The 22,584-nt window shown below is 36.5% G+C and overlaps 1 protein-coding gene across 3 annotated transcripts in view; it reads left to right on the forward strand.

Moving 5' to 3' along the window:
• Positions 1–22,584, forward strand: part of CBLB (Cbl proto-oncogene B) — a 140,045-nt gene that overhangs the window by 74,424 nt on the left and 43,037 nt on the right. For all 3 annotated transcript variants that reach the window (XM_052794471.1, XM_052794473.1, XM_052794472.1), the window contains exons 5-10: positions 6,874–7,030; positions 11,149–11,270; positions 13,626–13,763; positions 15,293–15,380; positions 17,514–17,645; positions 21,577–21,780. In XM_052794471.1, coding sequence (XP_052650431.1) covers positions 6,874–7,030; positions 11,149–11,270; positions 13,626–13,763; positions 15,293–15,380; positions 17,514–17,645; positions 21,577–21,780 — 841 coding nt within the window. The remainder of the gene's footprint in view (positions 1–6,873; positions 7,031–11,148; positions 11,271–13,625; positions 13,764–15,292; positions 15,381–17,513; positions 17,646–21,576; positions 21,781–22,584) is intronic.

Here is a 22,584-nt window from a genome sequence, read left to right on the forward strand (position 1 = left end):
ATCCAAATTAGAGGGTAGGTGAGGAGGATAGCAGTGTCAAATAGTAGGCCCGGGATGGTTTCGGTGTATTGACTTTGTCAAGGAAGCTGATGGAGAAAAGCTATCAAGGAGATGAGGGAATAGAGAGAATTTGGGATTTGCTTTGTGAAAACAAAAATCGGGAATGAGTGAGAACTTCCCAAAGGCTGATTGACTGAAGTAGGCTGAGAATGGAGCTCTTTGGCATATTCACAGGCTATGAGGAAGAAGAGAGCCTCTTAAAGAAAACAAAGGAGCTGGCTGAAAAAGAACTAAGGAATAAGTTGACCCAAGCTTTACACCATGGTCAAGCTCAAGATTTTAGGTTAAGATCTATACCAAGAAAAAGCTTGATGGTGTCAAAAGCAGGAAAGCGGTGAAATTGGGAACGTGTGATTTTTTTAATTTGTACTGATTACTAGAATACAATTATTGGAGCAAGTGGTTTGAGTGGAGTGAATCTTCACCCATGGTTTACCATTATAGTTGTGCTGAAGCTAATGGTAGTTAAATGTACAGCTAAACAGTAATGTTAAATGGAACTGTGAAATTCTAAGGCATGTAATCAGCAGTTACATTTATTTACAGATACTTTAGTAACCCCCAGTGGGCTGTAAATATGCATATAAAACATAATCTGATATCTTCTTCATTATCCACATTTTATCACTGTGTAGTGCTTGATGTTAATTTCCCCGGTTCCTCGCTCATTTTTATAGCACCTTACATCTTTTACTAGTTTTCTGTTCTGAGCAAAAATGTGCAAAATACCACTGGGAGCGATCCTGAACTGCAAAGGAGAGTGGGCGAGATGACCTAACAGATCTTTCCAGCCTCTGAATTTGAAAGCTACAATGAAGTCATGCAAGGCTTTGTAACTGTTGAAGTTTGTGATTTGTGGCTGTCTTTGTGTTGCAGAATGAATCAGCAGTGAAATGTCAATGTTTTTAGGTTTTCAATTCTTCATAATTCTGTTATTTATTTTAACTTACAAGGTTTTACTCTTCATTGTGAAACCTTAAAAAATTGAAAGCATTTCTGTTATTGTTGTCAGATAAATTGATTTTCCCCCCACCTTTTAGTTTCTGGGGAAATAGAAATTCTTTCACTGTTAGGGTCAAACAGATTACTATTTTAATGCTCTGATACTTTTTTTTTTTTCCCAGCTGAAGCCTGAAATGTATTTATTTTTTACAGGAATTTAGGAAAAAATGTGCCTATTGATTTCTCAGTAGCAGTTAAACAGCATATTTCAGATTGATATTCTGAATTTTGAGTAGTTGTGGTTCTGCTATGGTCAGTGCTTTTTGGCTCAGGATAGTACAGACAATAGCCTCTGTGGCTTGGGTTCAGAGAAAAAGCAGTAAAAAACAGGCAGATCACAATGCACAACAGAACTTGAAAACATTTAGCTGTCCGAAAGTGAGACCTCAGATAAGCTAGGTTTTAACACCTTGTCGATTCCCTTAATTCCTGTTCTTGCTGCTAATAGTGCCCAAGAGCCCTACTGTTGCCTGAACGCTGTAAAAATATGGACTGAAGAGGTGGTCCTAGCCCAGAGAGCTTCAAATCAGAGTATGAACTGAAGTGCAAAGGGAAGCCAAAGACAGATGAAAGAGGAAGAGGCAGTGATCCGAGTGCCCTTGCCTGCATCACCATCAAGACAGGTGTTCTGGCAACAGGAACTTTTAAAGAGAAGGAAGTAAACAGGGAACGGGGCTTTCAGAGGATGGTTCCTCCCTTGGCGGCTGATCTGATCAGCAGCATGGGAAATAGGCTTATTGGTACCCTTGTTTAAAATCTCAAGCTAGAGGCAGGAGGTACCATTCCCTGAGTGCTAGTGAGACATGAATCTCGCTAGATCTTTTTCATACAAATGTGAGATAAACAAGTTAGAACAAGAAGATAATATAGAGAAGAGCTTGTCAATGGAAAGTGCAAGATATGATTAAAAACAGAAAAGGACAACGGTCTTCACAGCTCTTCTGGGTGGCTAAGATAGAGTAAAACTGCATGTACAAAGGTTAGAGAAAAGAAAGTTGTAATAGTTGGCATGCAGGATTGTGAGACAGGAGAACAGATTCTCAATGGGTAGGCAGGAGAGGCAATGTTTTAAGTATAAAAGGACGTGCAAAAGCATGAGTGTGCTTTGGATTTGTGGTTAAAGGTCAGAGTTGGAAATATATAGATAAGTTTATCCCTTCGGAGACACTTCAGGAAATGCAGACTTCCTGCGTCCCTTAAGGAAGCACTAACATGCTGTCTCTCCAGCAATGTCCAGTTATGCAGCTTTGCAAGGGGGTATTTCTGGTGGTATATTTTCCCCATTTCATAAGGCTCACTTTCCGTCTTTTATCTTCTTTTCTCATGTTAGATTCATCTATATTTGTTCAGCATGATGTCACTATTTAATGATTGTACTGGCACGATATGGCAGAATTCCTTTTTTCCCTTAGGACTAAACTTCTCAAGCCTTCTGTGTGTCAATTGTTTGCTCTGTAGTTCAGAAGCAATGAAAACATGTGGCCTCTCACTTAAAACTGAAGCAGCAGTCTTAAGAAAATGCTCTGTTCAATGATGATAAACCAAAATCCACATTGCTCACTGCAGACTTGCAAAGAATGTTGTTTCTATCTGGGTCAGTATTTGCTTGAATAGTTTTGAGTTTACTCTGGATACTGTAATGCCCTTTTCATGTTATGTTCTCTGGCAACATTTGAGAGAGTCTCTTGCAGACAAAAATGTTCACTGGTACATGTTTAAAAAGTTACACAGGTACATGTTTACCTTCCTAGACATACTTGTGGTCTGCTCTGGTTCAAATGGGAGCAGTGTCACTTGACATTCCAGAATAGCTGTATCTCTGCAGTTCTACTGAAGTGCTGTACTCTGCACGCTCAGAAAATATTTGCTTTCTCTCCAGGTTTATTTTAATGTCTTTTGCTTTTTAATAATGCAGCAACATTGAGGGAGTTTAAGAAAATCCTATGATCAGGGCAGGAGGGAAGGGAGGACTTAAATTCCTCTGCTAAATTACTTGAAAATTACATGCTGGACACTAACCCTTCTCCTTTAGGCATATGGAGGTTGTGTGGGTGGTGTTTAAAACACTGTGTTTGAGATTATAGTGTGACACTTCCCTTTGACGTGTGTCAGTAACAGTAAGTAGATACCATCCTATATAAAAGTTTCCTTCATGTTCTTGTTTCCTTCTAAAATTATGTCTTTGAAGATTTTGAACTAATTGAAGGTCGTAAATAAAGTAACACGTAGCACAATAACAGTATGTACATGTAATGTAGTCAGATATTTTTGTATTACTTCAGTGTCCTGTTTTTTTTCCCCAAATTACATTATAAAAAGAGAAGCTGTTACCAAAGCTTTGGGTATATCTGTCCATAATATGTGCATGTCTAGTAGGGCTCTTAACTTTGGGCATCAAACATTGGAAGGAAGTACTATGTAATACCACCTGCTCACCTGAGATATTTCCCAGAACATTGTCTCTGCTGGAGTCATGTGCGCTCCACTGCAAGGGATAGCTCACGTAACTGCAATTAAATACCTGAAATACTGAGACACTGCACTTCCCCAACCTAATTCTGTCGAGAACTAATGTTACCGGGATGTCAAATCACATCTTTCTGATGAGCTGTAGCAGAGCTGACTAACTCACCTCCTCCTAGACAAGTGTCCACAGGTCAGCGTAATAGCGTGAGGCATGTGCAGAATACCTGCCAGCCTCTAATGCAGGGTATCATTAGGGCATGATGCAACAAATATTACAAGGACAAAGATGACTGAAAATATTTATAGGCGATACCTTCTATGGTTAAGGAACTGAACGCTGCAGGCAGCATTTCATTACAAACAGGATCCTATTTTTTTCTTTCTATAAAGGCAATGGGTTTTTTTTTCTGTTTAAAAATGTATATATATTTAAACAACATCTAAGCATGCTATTAACTAGGACAGTCCCATTCTCAACCTTGGCTTGATTGGTCCTGTTTCCTTCCCTTTCCCACTGCCTCGTCCCCAAACAATTAAAATAACTCTTTAGATTTGAATAATGAAAAGGTGTCTTCAAAGGCTGTATATCCCCTAAAACACAAGAAAGCAACAGCAGTGAAATGTTAGTTCAAACAGAAACTCAACTTGCAAGCTGTCTCCGAAAACCTCTTTTTCCCCCTCATCGCCGTGGGAAGCATTCTGTGTGACCGCCTCCTTAGATCTCTGCCAGAGGAGAGTGTTTCTCAGTGTGCCTGAAAGGTCACCAGATTTCAGTGCTGTAGGAGCAGGAGGAAAGGATGTTGCAGAATCCTTCACCTTGTGCAGACTCGGTAACACCCTCCTTTTGAGTGAGTGTGTGCTGTCTGCAAGGTCTCAAAAGAGTGCAGCAATTTGTATATTTAAACTGGAGAGAGGCATTGGGGAAGAAATGATCCCTTGGCTGGTGCTGTTTCAAAGTATTTAAGAGTGATAGCTGTATAAAAGTAACTGCTGAGAAGCAGGAGTTAATGTGTTTCAACAACCAATTCTCACCTTTATTTAAGAAAGCAGAAGATAAAAGACCTATTCCACAAAGCTGCAGAAAAAAATCTGCTGGATTTAGTGAATTTTAAATTGGGGCCACCACTTTTTCGGACACTTGTTCTTGGAGAAGTCCCACAAAATAACTTCGGATGTTGCTTCATTAGCTAGTCACTCATTTCCCACCATCTGGTTTCTGTCTTAGCCGAAGAACTAGCCAACAGCGCTCTAAAAACATATTCTCCTGAAGACTTTTGTTTGTTTTCTCTGTTGTTGTTGGGGTTTTTGGGGTGCAGGGTGTTAGTGAATAGATAGCAAAAGATCCTGCTTCCTACTTACTAATTGCATCTAATGAGCATGTTTTCGTGAAACTGTTTAGGCGAGGCATGAAAAAGCAGTTCTTAAGGTATATTATGGCTATAATAATTCCTGGTAGATTCTCTGTTGGTTTTTATTTAAGGGTTATTGTCTTAACCTTTAAAAAACAAAACAAAACAACAAACTAAACAAAACCCCCAAACAAGCCCCCCCCCCCCGCCCTGCACCCAACAAAACCCACCTTTTCTAACCCCATTTCAGCATGATCCCAGTGTGACCCGGTAATCATTTACGGTGGTTTACAAAGGGAATCGGAAAACATTTCAGAGCCAGGGTTACAGGAACTAAATAAGCAGTAGGCACTTGAACTAAGACAACTTTAACACCACAAAAGCACTGACGTTTTCCAGCTTTGTTCTCTGAACTTAGTGCAATGTTTCATTCTCTCTTTACCATAATCAAAATTTGATGTGCATTCTTTCTTAAATGGCATCTGATGTGGTATCTCTCTTCAGCTCTTTGTGGTTTCCTGTTTTTCGTACACAGATGAAAGTATCTGCTGAGATCTATTAAATTTCACATTTATGACTTTCTCAATATAAGCCTCCAAGTAACAAGTAGATTTCTTTGTACTTACAAATGTAGTGAATGCCTGATGCAGTATAAATACAGGAGGGTGTTTTTAGTGTTGTACTTCAAATTACTACTTGTTTTAATTTAGGTTAACTGCATAATACTTATAATGCAGGGCCAACTTAATACAGTTGGTCTTTTTTTTTTTTTTTCCCCACAGTACTGTGAGACCAAGTAATATACATTTCCACATAAGAAAATAGTTAGAAAAACTGGAATCAAGTACTCTGACTCTTTTAAAAATAAGGCAATGTGAAGTAATAAGAATTGGAGGAAATATTGATGTGTTTGTGAAGCCTGTATCTATTGTCATTTCAGCAGTTATTAACAAAATATTACTGTGAATATGTGAGGTCTTGTTAAATCCTGAAAATAGTTCTATATTGGTTAATAGTTATATTTTGGTTAATTAAAATGTTTTTAAAATATCATATAATCTGCTTTCAATGTGAGGCAGAACTATTTTAAAAGAAGGTGTTAAGGCTTTGCAAAATTTGGGTTTCACCCTAATGACATGAGAAGAATAATTGCTATCATTGAACAATTTCTCATAGTTTTGAGAGTGATGAAGTAGAGCACTTTCAAGTGATCAGCCTCTTGTTAGATTCCAAATAGAAGCACTTGATTGGCAAAATAACTAATCTGCATTCTCTCCGACTATGCAAATAGAAACTGAATTTGACAGAATACGGTTTTCTGTTGGAGAAGATGATTTTAATTTCCTTCTATTCTGATTTCCCACCTTTTCCCACATTCACTGCTGTCTGAAAATACTCCTATCCTGCAAGAATGTGTGAAAGTGAAGAGCTGAGATGATGTTTCTTCTAATATTCATGTAACTGTCATGGGCTATAACAGGCCTTGGACCAGTATCAGTGGTATCTGGTTGATTGGTCAAGTAGCATGATAGCAGTGTTTATGAGCTTTAGCTATAAAAAAAAGTCATCACAGTAGATGCTAAATTGATCCTTATCATTCCGAGAAGAGAGTCTGAAGAAAGTAGTTCTTTACCACGCACAGAGCCGGTCCTTTACGTTATCTTTGAGAGGGTGTGAGATTGGTTGCTACACCTGCTTGGTAGGATATTTCAGTTTCTGAAGTGTACTTTTGTCATCATCCTAAGGAAGCTTGAATATTTATCGTTGTAAACTAAATGACACTTTGTTTGACTGTTTAAAGGAAGGTAAATTGTTCTTTCATTTGCTTAGGCTGCTTTCAGAAATCTTGATTTTTTTTTTTTTTAATTTTTTTTTGTCTGTAAAGAAACCAAATTAATGTTCCACTTCTTTAAAAGTCCAGTTCTGATGTCTAAATAAGGTATCAAATCTTAAATATGTGGTTTTATTAAATTTTTTATTTCCAACCCTCTCACAGAACTATAGTGCCATGGAAAGTGTTCAGGCAGTGCCTTCATGAAGTTCATCAGATAAGCTCTGGTTTGGAAGCAATGGCTCTTAAATCTACTATTGACTTGACCTGCAATGACTACATTTCAATTTTTGAATTTGATATCTTCACTAGATTATTTCAGGTAAGATTTGAAAATTTTAGATACTTGTATGAATTTGAGAAGTTTAGTGCCCTAAGGCAAGTACCTATGGGTCAAGGAAGCAGATTTTTAAAAAAAAAATGAAATAACTGAAACACTAGAATTCAGAAATAAATTGTGCATTTTTTTTAGTCATTTAGAGATGTTTGGGGTATCAGCACCTACATCTGAAAAACTGAAAACATCCAGCAACACCTGCTTCATTTCTGCACATATTTAATATGATTGCAATATCTTTGTGTTTGCTGCTTACTTATTTTTCACTGTTCTTAAATACATTCCTAGAAAGGTGGGGCTTCAGGTACTTACGTATGTCTTACTTGAATTTTCATTGTGCTTTTGTATCTATATATAATTATACGAAGCGTTTCTACAAGCACATAAGGAGAGTTGCATAGGACTTCTTTTAGGCTAAATGTAGGCTTAACTCTTTTCTTTATGAACATATTTTTGCCATTAGTGCTCTGCTCCTTATTTACAATAAGGGTCTATCTTTGGCAATAGCATTAATTGTATTATTTTAAATAGGTAATATTTATCTGAAATAAGCTTGTATATGTGTTATGTGCCTCTGTTAAGCTTGTGTTCCTTCTATAGAACATACTTGAAGTATTTTAGTCAATATAGAAAGCTGTGCTGGTTTGCACCCACGTTAGATGTATTGTTTCTGAATTTGTCACTTTGGATATTTCTTTTGTATATAGGAATGTTTGAGGAACATGACCATTTGTTTGATTGTTTACTTTCTTTACCCTACACAATGATTAAATGGGTGCACAGCCTCAATTTGCACCAGGAGATGTTTAGATTGGATATTAGGAAAAACTTCTTCACTGAAAGGTTTGTCAAGCACTTAGGGGCATGGTTTAGTGGGGCACTTGGCAGTGCTAGGTTAACGGTTGGACTTAACAATCTTAAAGGTCTTTTCCAACCTAAATGATTCTATGATTATTCTTTAGCCTGCTGGAGATACATTCAAAATACCAATTTTACGTCAAAGCCTGGGCCATATGTTTGTTCCGTCTTCCATGTTATTCTGTGATAATCTGTTTAGCTTTCTTGGTTTTGCTGTTATGGGAAAGGGTACCATTATGAAGTTGATATTAAGATTTGGCAGGAGATGATTAATGGTTTTAGTTTACAGAGTTTTGATTTTGATCATGTCTTCTGCACTCTGAGTCAAAACTGTATCAAAGTTGAAAATGCTATGGTGTAAGTAATCTCTCTGTTTAATTTAACCACAAACATTGGTCACTTATTAAAACACACACAGGTTATGGAAGTTTGAACAAAACTTTGGGGGTTCTCTTTGAAATAATAAACTAGAGAATATAGATCATGGTACTTCGTGCTGCTTTAGCAAAATCCCCCTAAGCTTTGCCCTTTATGTGGAGCTTGATATGATCAAGCATTCTTGTGTGAACGTTGCTGCCTTGGGATCAGTTTCTACTCTGTCAAAGTTTCTCTCTTTTATTCAGTATTTGGCAAACTAATGCTGTGTCCAGGTTAGTAATCAAGCCCAAATCTCGATCGCAGACTTGACTGCAGCATGGCTGAGGCCCATTGGCTGCAACATGTATCACTGAAGTGCATTTACATAAGGTTCTGTTCTGTAGGATTTTTTTCCCCTAAGCATTCTGCTTATTAATAACAGCAGGGTTTGGGGTTTTTTTGTTTTGTTTTAATCAGTACATCAAATAAAAAATTAAATGAGAAGTCAGTGATCTGAGAAGTAACAGTTTGTTCTGACCCTATGTGGGGTCCTATAGATTGCTTTAAACTTCAGGACAGAAGCCTCATGAGACTTATTTTTGTTGTTCTGTAGGCCAATGAATATCTGTTTGCATTAGTTTCTTTGTGAGGCCATTGCTGGTTTGATTCATTACCATGCCTTGGGCTAGAAAAGGGGATTAGCAGTACTGATATATGTAAGGAGAGAAGACTGGTTAGGATTAATTTTTAATTTAACAAAGCAGCAGAGAGAGAATTTTTGCCAAACAGATTACCAACTGGTGCAATAGCTGCGTAACTGTTGAAGTGAACTTGCACTGAACTTGGTCTGAGAACCTCTCCCAGAGGTTACATTTTACTTCTCTAGTTTTTAAACAGCTTCTGTAACTACATGTGCATACACCCACGGAGAGAAAATCCCAATTGTTTAAGTAATCAAAATACTGTTTTGCCAACTGTGGGTTGTGTTACAGAAAAGCTACGTTTATAATGATGCTTATTCACAGAAGAAAGCAAGATTACTTTTTATGGAGATCCTGTAAAAGTGAAGTTGCTCCCCCTGCCTCCCCATTGTATGCATGCACATCTTTAAGTGTTGTGTCCTCTGACCAGAGGTAAAGTTAGCATGGCAGAATATGTAGGTGCTTTGAAGGAAAGGAACTTCATTCTGTCACTGTTACCACATTCAGTTAAGTTGTCCTTTTATGCAAAAATATTTCCACAGAAGAGAAAGCGTACAAATCTTTTTCCATTTCACATTTCTGCTTTTGTAATACTCTGTGTTGCTGTGCACAAGGCAAGCCATGAGTTTTTGCCCTTTGATTTTTCAGTCATACTGTCACATCGTTTTCTAGGTATAACAGTGGTGTGATAGTCAGTAGAGAGTCCAAGCACTTGAGGAAGATACTGTCTGTCAACTTAGAAGCTTGATGGTTGTGATTAACCAAGGAATTTGCACACTACTTGAATTTATTTCATAATGTACTGTAGCAAGCCTTTCTATTACCACAGTCCAACAAGACATCCAAGTACTGAGTGTTTGATCATCTTTTTTGATTTACATGCATGCACTTGAGTAACACAACAGGAGAAAGAATGTTGTGTTTTTGTGAAGAAAGTGTCAGTGTTGGTGTGGTGAAAGGGAAAGAGTCAACTCACTTTTTTCTCTAATTAGGGCAACTAAAATTTTTCATGTGATGAAGCCTCCTGGCATCTCTCTTTAGTGAGGGTGCAGACAGCAGCTGGCAAGATGCGGTGTTGCATCTAGGACTGTGATTTTTTTTTTTTTTTTCTCCTTCTGTACAAATTTGAGCACTTGAGGTTTCTTACGGCCTCTGTATTGAAACCTTACTGTTCTATTTCATGTGTCTGATTTGAAGAGGTATTAATTCTAAAATAAAACAGGTCTTCATCCATGTTTAAGTAGTGGTTAGGGTTTGTCTGGGAAATGTATCATAATCTCAAACAGAACTGTTAGGATGCTGTGCTCAAGTGTCACACAGGCATTTCATCTCTGCCTTACTTGCCCTTAGAAGTCCTTTAAAGGAATTTGCAGGGCACACAAGAACACTAGCATCTTCTCCTGTGTTGCTTAACTTTACCTGCCTTGATCTTTTGACAAATACATAAAAAAATCTCCAAACCATTCAGAGGCGTTTTCTTGTCTCTCCAGATGCTGGCAATGAACACTTAATACATTTGTATTAATCCACTACTTAAAAATTATCCTTCATTTACAGTAAAGGACTGTTCTGTGTTCTTCGAAGTGATAGCATATCAGGCATGTTTCACTGAGTTTTCTGAAGCATTTACTATTCAGGTCAGCAAAGATTGTGATGAAGTGCTGTCAATATTTGTTTTGTTTTCTGGCTGTAATACCATTATGGTAACTGAAGAAACCAAGAATTAGAGAATAAGAAAAGGAATGACAGCTCAAATTAGTGCCTTTATTAAGCTTCATTTGCTAGTGTTACTTATTAACTATGAAAATGCCTCAGCGCCTCTGAAGAATAGGCTTAATTGTGTTTTTATTAAACCATCATGGAGCCATACTCTCCAGGTTCTAAACTAAACATGATGTTTAATATTTTATGTAGCTACAAATCAGAGATACCTTAAATTGAAGGTCTTCAAAATCTTTATCCAAAAATTAGCACTTGATGTTCTTGGAATAATTCTTTTGAAGGAACCCTTATAGCAAAGCTAGGTATATAGAACAGTCTTTTGTACTGTTTAGACCTTAACCAAAGTGCGTATTTTTAAGCTGAAGCTAAACCACTGTAGGCCCCTCTGACAAATTGACTTGAGTTTTATTAGAAATATGTAACTACCTAGCTGCATTTGTTTAATTGTTTGTCTTCTCTTTTTAGCCATGGGGTTCAATCTTAAGGAATTGGAACTTCTTAGCTGTGACGCATCCTGGATATATGGCATTCCTCACATATGATGAAGTGAAAGCGAGGTTACAAAAATACAGCACTAAGCCTGGGAGGTGAGAGGTTTTGCTGATTATTGCTTTCCAGTTAAACTTGCTGTCTCAGAAGCTACAAAATTATTCTATGTTCATATTTCCATATTGTGTGATACTTACACTCACTGAAATATTGCAGGAGTGAATTTTTGGCTTTTTTTTTTTAAACAGCAAATCAGAGAAGTAGTAGGGGTTATTTTTTTACTTGTGATTTTATTTGTATCAAAATATATTTTTAAAAATAGTTTAATACTAAAGCTTGGAACTCCACATTAAAAAAATGCTGACCTTTTAAATTTTAAGACATAGGAATTTTGTAACCGTGATCTGGTTTTTATGCCATAGTTCTTGTACAGTGCGGTGAAGCAAAAAATACTGTATTAGCACACGAAAGTCTAAATAAGTACAAGTAAACAGAATAAAAATTGAAATTACATTGCTTGTCCTTTCTTCTTCTGAATTAGGTATAACAAGCAGTGCATTCTTGAAAAGCATATTTGAAAATATAATTTGTTTTTCAAAATTTGCATTGAATTGTTGCTTAATAGTGAAGTAAAAATAATCTTAACATCTTTCATGGTAGCACACTTAAATTATTAATTTAATCAGTGCTTATGTGTTCCTCTTATGTTCTTTTTTATTTTTAATTTGCCAGTAATGAATCTATATCACAAACTCTGCACCTAGAAAAGGAATCTGTCAGATTAAATATCATGACATGTAGTGTTTTAAAATAATTAAGTGGTACTATACATACTGAATTATTCAAACTGAACTTTTACCATTTATGCCACTTCTGTTGTCCTGGTTTTTTTCTTCTCTCAGATTGGAGAAATAAAAATTCATTAATGAGTTTAGTTCTGTATTAGTTAACTTTTATTTTGCTAGTTCTGCCTTTCAGTTACAAAGCTTATTTTTCCTAATGTCTAGTTGTCTAGCTTTGCTGCAGGATCATATGTATACATATAAGTGCATCATGTTGAAACCTGTTAGAGAAGTCTAGCAACAGTTATACCCACATTCTGTACTTGGTTTCTTTTGATTTTTTAGCAAACAATATACTGTATCTTGTTAAGTTACCTGACTGGTCAAGTGCATATGTACAAGAATCTAGTGGTTCCAGTAGAATAACATTGATGTTTAGCTTGGCACTCATGAACACTACTACGGAAGTCAGATAACTAGGTTGATTTTGAGAGTGGTTGCTATACTTAGTAGTTTCTCTATTATGATTCTGGTTCTGTGATTATAAAAGAGAAGTAATAAAGAAATTATCCAAAGTTGCCTTTATGTTCTTTGTAAACAGAGAGTTATTTTTAAGATAACTTTCTATTGCATATCAGAAAATGACTTTCTGAATTGCTTAGGTGAAATGCTGGAGTGTGAAAGAGGAGATAGGAAGTGAAATTGCTGCTTTAATCTGTCTAAAACATTCTGGAAATTACAAGATTCTGTTCGAATGAATAGTTGCTACTTCAGTGTAATGTTGGCCCTATTGAAGGTTGTAAGAGCTATGCCAAACTTCAGGGAGGCTAAGATTTCTCATTTTAAACAGTTTGGAAGGAAATAAAATATTGATGTATAATTAAGAAAAGCTGCTCTGTAGTACAAAATTGAGTTTGTGGTATTTTACTGTGGGATGCTTTTCTGAGTGAGGTTTTTGCATATGAGATGGTGTCTGACATGAGTGGGACTAGAGTTTTTAGTAAGAAGAACTAAACATGCCCGATACTATTGCCTGTCATGTTCCTTTTCGTCCTACTGTGCTCCCTGTCTACATTATGTATACTCCCAGCTATCACCTGTTACACACAGAAGTTGGGTCGGTATTAGCTGGTATTTTCTGAAGGAGAAGTGATGTTTCTTCTGTCCTGTTTACTTCCTCTGGTACACACAAAATTAATATTGCTAGTAGAGCAGTTTCTGTTGTTCATCATTTGCATTTCTGTTGCATCTAAAGGTGTTTTGTAATTCCCCTTCCATTTGTTCAGGTTATTGGCCTGTGTATGCCCAAAAGGTCTATGTTGTAGCTATGGAGACTTGATGATATAATAAACTGGTCTTGAAACAGTTTATGGGCAAGTCTAAATGTAAGTAGTAGGACTATTCACAGTGAATGTGCAGCTTCCACTTTAACAAATAAAAAGCAAGCAAATGAAAAGTTGAGGGTAGGGTGCCACTGTTACCTTATTTCTGCCCTTGAGGAACTAACAGTGTAAAAGATGCAGGTTTATTACACGTGGCAGTATTGGGAATCTGACCCAAATCTTGAGAGACCTAATTCAATGTCTTAACCAAAGGCCATCCTTCTTCTCTTCACTTGTTTGGCTGAACTCTGATTAATGCTGACTTTTCATTTATCCTGTTTTTATCAAGCTACATTTTCAGACTGAGTTGTACTCGCTTGGGACAGTGGGCCATTGGATATGTGACTGGCGATGGGAACATATTGCAGACCATACCTCACAATAAGCCTTTGTTTCAAGCTTTGATTGATGGCAGCCGGGAAGGATTGTAAGTACAAATTCCTGTAGTCACCATAGGTATGAAATCGTGATTGCCTTGTTCTTCTAATGCTTATATGGGTAGTTATTAAAGATCTTTAAAACAGAGAATCTGGATATGTTATTTAGCATTCCTTTGAGGTTTAAGAACCATCCCTTTTATTCATTTGAAAAACACTTGTTTCCAGGTTATTCTGTTAACCAAAGCCATATCTCATAGCAGATAAATTCCAGGAGAAAAGAAAATTGGGCAGCAGTCACATTGATTCCTCCACCCCCACCCCCAATAAGATTCCCAAATGCACTTAAGCTTATTGAACAATTACTACTGCCAGTTACTCGTGTGTCTAACTGGACAATGATTTGAAAGCTATGTAATTGCTTTTCCATATATTGTGCAGCCAGAACATTTTCCGGGTTCTAATAGTTTACTGAAAAGATTTACAATTACAAGAGAATCCAAGTTTATAGGGAGAAGTAGTACATCTTTACTAGGTTGGCTGAAGTAACAGACAAATTTATCCATGTGATCATAATGAAAAAAAAAAGAAAAAACCAACAACAACAAAAAACAACCAGGAAAATTGATCAATCCTCAAAAAAAGATTGAGAAACCCTTTACAATCTTGCAATTTTTCTCAGTCCTGCACAATCCAGTATTTTTTTCCCAGGTATGATGATTTCATGCTTATAATAAAACCCACACTTATAATGGTAGTGTTTCTACATGACAAAAACTGAGCAAACAAAAACTAGAGCTGAGAATATTTAATGCAGAGTGAAGTTTTTGTAGTCCATCTAAATGTAACTTTCTCACAGTGTGGTTTAACAACATGACTTCCAAGAAACTTTTTCCAAGTTAGAGGTAACATAAATCTGAATATGTAACAGCCTAGGGTCTCTGTGATATCATTTAACCTATTATTAATTTCCCACAGGGTTGAAATGCCCCCCATCAGTTCTTGTTCAAAGTCCAGTCTGCATCTTGGATTCTCAGTGTAGATTCTTGTCATAACATACACAGATTTATATATGTCATAATGTATACAGATATACACATATATAATAATATGACATATATATAATATTATATAATACACAAATGTGTGTTACCTTCTGTTCTGCTCCATTGCTTGAAATAGTCTATAGAGTCACCAAGTGTGATGCTCACAGTGGAAAGATTACTAGGAACATATGCAAGTATAAGATCACTGTGAAATGAAGATCTGAAATAATATTTTGTTGAGCTACACTCAGAAAGTTATCTGCTAATCAAAGCTCAGATGCATTCTGGTCGTAGCTACGCATGCAATGTCAAAATCTTTCCTGTGCTTTTATAAATAGACTTGAGCATGTGTCAAAATGCATGTATAGCAACTCAGTTGCACCCAAAAGATAAGAAAGATGGCTGAGGAAAGATGATGCATTTTAGTTAATGTCTACTGTAACTTATTCTGCCCCTTTGAAATTTCATAGGTATTATTTAGCTAAAATAGCAAAAGAAATGTGCATATTTATAACAATCTTCTTGTGATGCAGCTATCTGTTCCCAGATGGACGAAGTTATAATCCTGATTTGACAGGATTATGTGAACCCACACCGCACGATCACATAAAAGTCACACAGGTATGTTGCAGAGTTTGTCAGTTATTTTGTAATCTTCACTTTCATTAGTATCTCATCAAGCAGTGTTAATAAGCTTTCATTAAAATGTGAGAAATAAATTCATAAGAGTGAAAATACGTTGTTGATAGAAGGGCTTAGATGAAGAACAGGATAATAATCTTTTAAACTCTAGAGCTGATGGTCATGCAGACAGCATGTCTTGGAAAGTTTTGTTTATTCTAAGCCTCTTCCAAGTGAGAAATGTGTTAACGGTTATTAAGGATTTTTCTGATATTCATGTTACAGGTTTATGTAGTGTGGTGTTTCCTTGCTAATAGCAGACGGGAAACCAGAAGTAAAATCAAGATCAAATGATGGTTTTGAAGCCTGAATAGGAATGGTACAGTTTGTTGACAGGTCCAGGAGGAAGAGTATAGTTCATATATCACAAAGACACTGGTTGCAGGATCTCTCTCCTTTCTTCTTTGTCTATTGTGCAAATTAAATGAGGGATCGGGGAAAAGCAACAGAAGTAATTAAGTGCCTAAAGGGAGTCACTTTGCAGAGAAAATTAGAATATCTAGATGTGTTTGTAGTCTTGTTAAGTGATGATGTGATAAACGAATGTGCGGATGCTTGATACTCAAGTAATAGGAAGTAGCCACCACAAGACAAATGCTTGATTAAAAATGGCGCTGAAATTAACATTAGAAGGTTAAAGGTATATGGTGTAGTGCATTTTTTTCCTGACAAGCATCTGGAAGATTTGAGGATATGTTCAAGGGAAGACATCAGACTAGATGCAAGCCATACTGTTTCAGATGGTCTTCCATTTCTTCAGAGCAGACTGGATGACCTGCTGAATCTTCTGTAACTGAGTGGTGTTGCACAGAACAATTTTCTAGCCCCATATTCTTACTTTTCCTCAAGGAAAGGAAAAGCAGCTTCGACATTCTTAGTGATTACCTTGTTCTTCACAAGACAATCATGTTGTATTTTGAATTCACTGAATGAATCCAGTTGCTTCTGAACTTGTAGTTATGAGGACACCATTAGTTAATTCTGATAGTAATTCAACAGAGTCTGAACTATGTGAATGCTGCCTTAAATAATATATAACTGCAGTAGTTTCAAGCTGTCACTAGATCGGCTTAAACTATGAAAAGATGGTATAGAAGTGGCTGCAGGGCTGGATTGCTGCAGATGGATTCTTTGCGAGACCTCCACCATAAGCATCTTTAGTACATACTGACTACAGCTGCAGATATGAGCTGTCTCTTATTTTCTCTTTTTCTTAGCCTCATTTCCCCTCCTTTTACTCAGCAGTAGCTGCTTATTTTCCTGTGACCTGGATTGTACTTATTTTAAGCTTTCAAAATTTGGTTTTTCAAGACTAAAACTTTTATTTCTACACAAATGCATTTGATTGCCAGTTCCCCAACAATACCTAATTCTAGAAAACTCTTCTGGACTCAAGTTTTATCTATTATTTATTCCTCCTGAAGGTGCTCTTATACCTTCCTGTAAGTCTTCTAAGGATAAAAAGTACTGAATGATCTGTGCATGACTGTTGCCATGTTATTCTGGGGGGTGTTCTTGCCATACCTCCTTCACAAGGGTTGTTTACTTCAGTGAACCGTAGTACCATACTATATCCTGGCTGTAGGTGGAAAGCACTCTTGCTTGTCAGTTTTCAATCCAATAACTTTTATTAGTCCTAAACTCATACCTAGAAAAGGAAATCCCAATTTTGTTCCCATTCATCACTTAATTTCTGACTTCCAACCAGGTGTTCATTATCTTCCTTTTACCTGCAACCAAGGAAAAGCAGGATGTGTGCCTTGCATAGTAGTTAAATGTGAGAAGTCTGTAGAAAACCTAATAGGCACAGATATTTTCAACTTTTTGTGTAGCATGTATTGTAGTATATCATAGGTTTGAAGAAGCAAAAAAGCAAGCTGTTAACAGCTACCTGTTAACAGTAACCTTAGTGTGGGTTTTAAATAGATCAGTAGCAATAGTTTCCTGGACTAATAAGTAAAGTGGGTTGAAAAGCAGGAGACTCAGAAATATTTGTCATTACTGGTGCCTAAGTATATTCTTTGTGAAGAAATCACAGTGAAGAAATAATCACTTGACTTTCTTTTGTTACAGGAGCAGTATGAATTGTACTGTGAAATGGGTTCCACTTTTCAGCTGTGTAAAATCTGTGCAGAGAATGACAAGGATGTCAAGATAGAGCCTTGTGGACACCTTATGTGCACTTCTTGTCTTACAGCGTGGCAGGTACTGTCGTGGTTCTGTTAGTGGAGGATGGATTTCTCTGTTACATCCCTGTTTACAGTGTGGGTATACGTTTACTTTTCCAGGTACTCAGTAAGAGGATTGAAGGACGTACATACTCAAAATGATAAACTTTTTCATTTTGTGGGCCAAAATCTGTGAAAAAAAAAAAGTTCCAGGGGTCATTAAAATCTGGACTTGTAGGCTTGCCAAGGCCATTTGCTGACTGCTGCTAAGTAGAAGCTATTTCCTGAGCGCAGTACCTACTCAGACAGTGAAAGCTGGGCATTTGGTGCCAATTCAGCCACCCAGGTGACTTCATGATGTATTCAAAAGGCATGAAGAGGACAGGTAGCAGCTGGGAGTGGATAACTGACTAGACAGTGTTTTATAAGGAGACAGGATGTCTTTGGTGAGAGAAGGATGCAGTCAGTAGTACAAGTCATGAAATGGCCTGTGGAAAAATAAGCTTAGGATTCTTGTGTTTCATGTTAATATGTAAAGCACTAAACCACCTAGCTTTAGATGGTTGTTGGGGTAAGAGATTTAATGGAAGGGGAAACTCTGATCTCTCAATGTCATTTACAGAATATCCCCAAAACCACAGAGACTTCCTGGTGACACAGGTTGGTGTATTTTGTCCATCTTGTTCATGAACATACCAGTCTGTGGGAAAAGGGAGAACTGGTACCTTTGGTTCAGTGCAGTTAACAAGCATTTGTCTTAAAATCAAAAGCAGAGGTCATTCCTCTTTACAACTTCAGACTTTCCCCTAATAGGTGCTTCTCAAACTGAATCAATTCTTCCTTCTCCTCCCTGCCCTTTTCTTCTTTTGTATCTATATTTTGTGGGCAGAAGTAAGGGTCATCTCATTCTCAGGCAGGACTCTTCCACAGTTAGGCACCAGACTTTGGTTACAAATGTAGTGAGAAGAATAAAAAGAATCCTTGACTCCAGTCCATTTTTGACCTGGTTTTACATGAGTTCATCTCAGTTAATGAGTTTTCATTCTCATGTTTGAGATACGACTTAAAGTACTATAGTTTTTCTTTTCAAGTTCATAATTAAGAAATCATCATTGGCAAGCCAAGGCGATGTATCAGAATTATCACTTGAGTTTTAATTCCATTAGCAATAAAGCTTGCTGAAAAAGGAGTATTCTCAGTTTCTGATTTTGTGTTCTTTCTGAAATTTGCGTTAGATGCTCCAAACACAAATCTTTCAAATTGCCCTCAGATCAGAAATTCTGAGAAAATTCCATTTTAGACATACCCAAATAAGAGTATTTATTTCACTACTAAGCAGCTGCTGAGCTGGAACAATATTTCTCATTTCAGGAGTACCCTTTCTCTGTTCTCACCAGTTTCATTCTGAATGACAAACATAGAGGTCTGACTATGTTAATCTTTGACTTAAAAAAATTCTGAAATTCTGAGGTCTGTAGCTTTTTTTTTTTTCCCCCCCCCTCTCCGTAGCTGAAAGGACTATGCAAAAGGACTGAAATCTTTGAATCTTTGTACTTTTGATTGCTGGGTGTCTTATAGCATGGTAGCAGCATGTTACAGTGATGTGCTCTGATTCTGGAGACTTCAGAATCTAAGGTCCTCAGTATTTTGGCCAGTGGCTAGGTATTCAGGAAGAGGACAGCAAGGCATTTTAGGCTCAGAGAACTGACATGTTCAAAACCATCAAGCTTCATCAGAACATTGCAACCAACTGTAACAGGCCAGGTACATTTTGGACTTCATTACAAATGTAACTTTTGTATAATTAGTGAGGCAATGAAGAAATACTGCACTGTAACAGTGTCAGCTGTTGTGAGCTTCTGGTGGGCTAGTGTTTAATTGGCAGCATAATGGCTCATTAGACATGCCTCAAGAGGTCCAATACAGATGTTTTCACTAAGCAGAAAAAAATTGAGTAAGCAACATCAGATATGCATAGAATACTAAGGATGATTCAGAGTTGTTCACCTTTATGGAGACCAGTCTCTCAAATAAGACTTAGTTTAACTTTCCTTTTTGTATTGATGCAACAGGAATAAAACATCATTTTGCTCCACAGAAATCTAGTCTTATCTAAAAACTACATGTCTGGACTTGATTCTAAAATCGTATAGGCACGTATGCTGCATTGTAAGGTTCACAATAGCTACTCTCTCAATGTTCAAAATAACCTTTCTGTGGGCATGGACAAACGTGTATTCATATAGACATCTCAGATCTCAGTTTTAATTTCTCAGTTGTATTTATACTGTTGAATACAAGTCTCTGCTGCTGTGATTGGTGGTTACCCAATATATTTTGGTGAACTTGGTGCTTTTGAAAAGAAAGGAAGGAAACTGCTAGTACAGAACTATTTGACAACACAGATAAAAGAAAGCCTTGAAAATGAAAAGCTCTGTGCCTTGTCTGTAAGGCTGTTTTTAGAAAATGAAACTGTGAAGAATTGTATGGGTAAGGGAGGACTTCGTTCACTTGACAGTGGTTACTTCAGTAGGTCCATATAATTTGGAGGTACTCTTTGAGGTAGTAAGTGCTGTTGACTAGTCCTTTGTAATTAGGATGCAAGGCAGCTAAAAGTAGATTACATGTATCTTTCCATACAAAATGAAAATCCAGTACTAACCATGCAAATAGACATGACTGTTGTCAGGAGACATCATTTATAGTTATCTGGCCTTGGGATACAGTTCTTCCACAAACTCTAAAATCGTCTGTCAGTTCATTAAGACTGGCAAGTGTCAAGATAGAAGTAATGCTAGAAAAAATTTAAAGCTGTTCTTACATCTGAGAAATCAAAAAGCCGTGCTTGCTTGATGATATTTCAGGATAGGTAGGTTGTTTAGAATTAATTTTGGTGTTTGTATCTTTTTAGCTGTCTGTCTACCTGACTGCAAATATGACACAATGTAATTTCTGAATTCAGATTGATTTATCTTGATCTCTCAAAGCTTCAGGGCTCTTTTGGGTGTGTGGTTTTGGTTTGGGTTTTTTTGTTTTGTTTGTTTTGGGTTTTTTGTTTGTTTTGTTTTTTTTTCTTTTAATTCAATCTACATTGTGCCTCTTGATGGAAAAATTTCTTTAAGTGCTTGAAAGACCTCTCTGATATTTTTGTTCATTAGTAGTCTGAAATCTACTGTAAAGGCTTTTTGATTACTTCTGACAAGGAAAAAAAAAATTTGTGAAATCAGTAAAAGGAATGGAAATATGACTGCTTAAAAATCATTTTAACACATTATACCACTTACAAATTAAAATTCAAGTAATTCTTGTTTCTGATAAGATGTGAAAAGTAGTTCCTTGTTTTACATAATTTATTGAAAATGTGGTAAAGTCCTGGTTTGTTACTTAAACATCAAAAGAAGTTTGTAGCTTTAGATGTTCTGTATGCATATTGCCTCAATGATGGTAATGTTGCAGCCATGGCGGACTGTATATATGTTCTTCAGAGAGTAACAGCTGCATGCTCTAAAGCTCATCTGCATTTTCTAACTTAAAATGGAAAATAAATACTTTATATTTAATATAAAAGATATATAATAAAATGCATTATCTCTGTCTACACACCTCACCTTCTTTCCCCTGAAGAAATAGGCAAATTGTAATCCTAAAAGGCAAGGTGCTGCTTCCTGACCTGTAATAGTAAGACAACTACAATTTTGGTGCTTTGTAGAGATAATGGTTGCATTTTTGATTAGTTAGTTTTAAGTGAAGCTTAAGCTTTTGAAGAGACAGCTTTAAAACTGCAGTCATTTTACTATTTACTATAGTTAAGTATCTATATATCTGTTTCCTGTTTACTTCAGTGCTTCTTTACAAGCTCTTAGAGACCTATTAAGGGCATTTTTGCGTAGAAAGATATAAGACCTACTTTTTAAATTACTTCTATTTTTTATTTTTAAAAATTTATGTACTTTTTTGTCTTGCTGTAGGAATCTGATGGCCAAGGATGTCCTTTCTGCCGCTGTGAAATCAAAGGAACTGAACCAATCATTGTGGATCCCTTTGATCCAAGGGATGAAAACTCCAGGTGCTGCAGTATTATTGATAGCTTTAGTATGCCCATGTTGGACTTGGATGATGATGATGATAGAGAAGAGTCTTTAATGATGAATCGTTTGGCTTCAGTCCGAAAGGTAAATTTTCAAATACTGTACAACAGATAAAGCTATATGTTTGTAAATGAAGCTGCCTGTAACTGTAAACAATGAGAGGTTACACTTCATGCTCTAAGTTTTAGCAACTCACTGAACAGTTCTCAGCTTGAAAAAACAGAATGCGTCAATATTGCAGCAGTAATGCTGAAGTTGAATAGGAGAAAAAAAAAAAATTCCGGATTCTTAGCTGATATGAACTGAGTTAACTCTGTTTATAATGGAGGAAGCATGAGTTTGCACCACCTGAGTGAGACTCTTTATCCAAAATACGCTGTATGGACAATTCCCTGAATTTTTATTTGTAAGGAACAAAAGATTTCATACATACAGAATATATTATTAGTTTTCTCCACATGTGTGTATACACATGCACAGAATGTTTTAGGATTAAACTTGAGTTTCTAAATAGGTTATAAATATTATTGCTTTGTAAAGGTGACTTGCAACCCAATTTGTATTGCACACAAGTAGATTTTAATCATGTTTTGTGTGAGTTGTCTATGATTTTTCTTTTCTGTATTTTTAGTATTAGGTACTTTTAGCAGGAAAAATGGATCTGAGATTATTCATAGTGACTTTGTGTTTTGGGACATTTTTTGTCCTGAAAGTGCTCTATGTTAAATACTGGGATCTTTCTTTGGTCACAGGAGATTTTATCACTGATAAATAAGCACTGTCATTAACAAAAGTTTATTAATGTTGGTAGTTTTCACTCCTGTATTTTAGCCTGGAATAGATATTGTCACACTGAATTGCAACACTGAATTTTACAGTGCGTGTTCT

Source organism: Harpia harpyja, chromosome 8 (genome assembly GCF_026419915.1).
Source record: "Harpia harpyja isolate bHarHar1 chromosome 8, bHarHar1 primary haplotype, whole genome shotgun sequence".
NCBI classification, from domain to species: Eukaryota; Metazoa; Chordata; class Aves; order Accipitriformes; family Accipitridae; genus Harpia; species Harpia harpyja.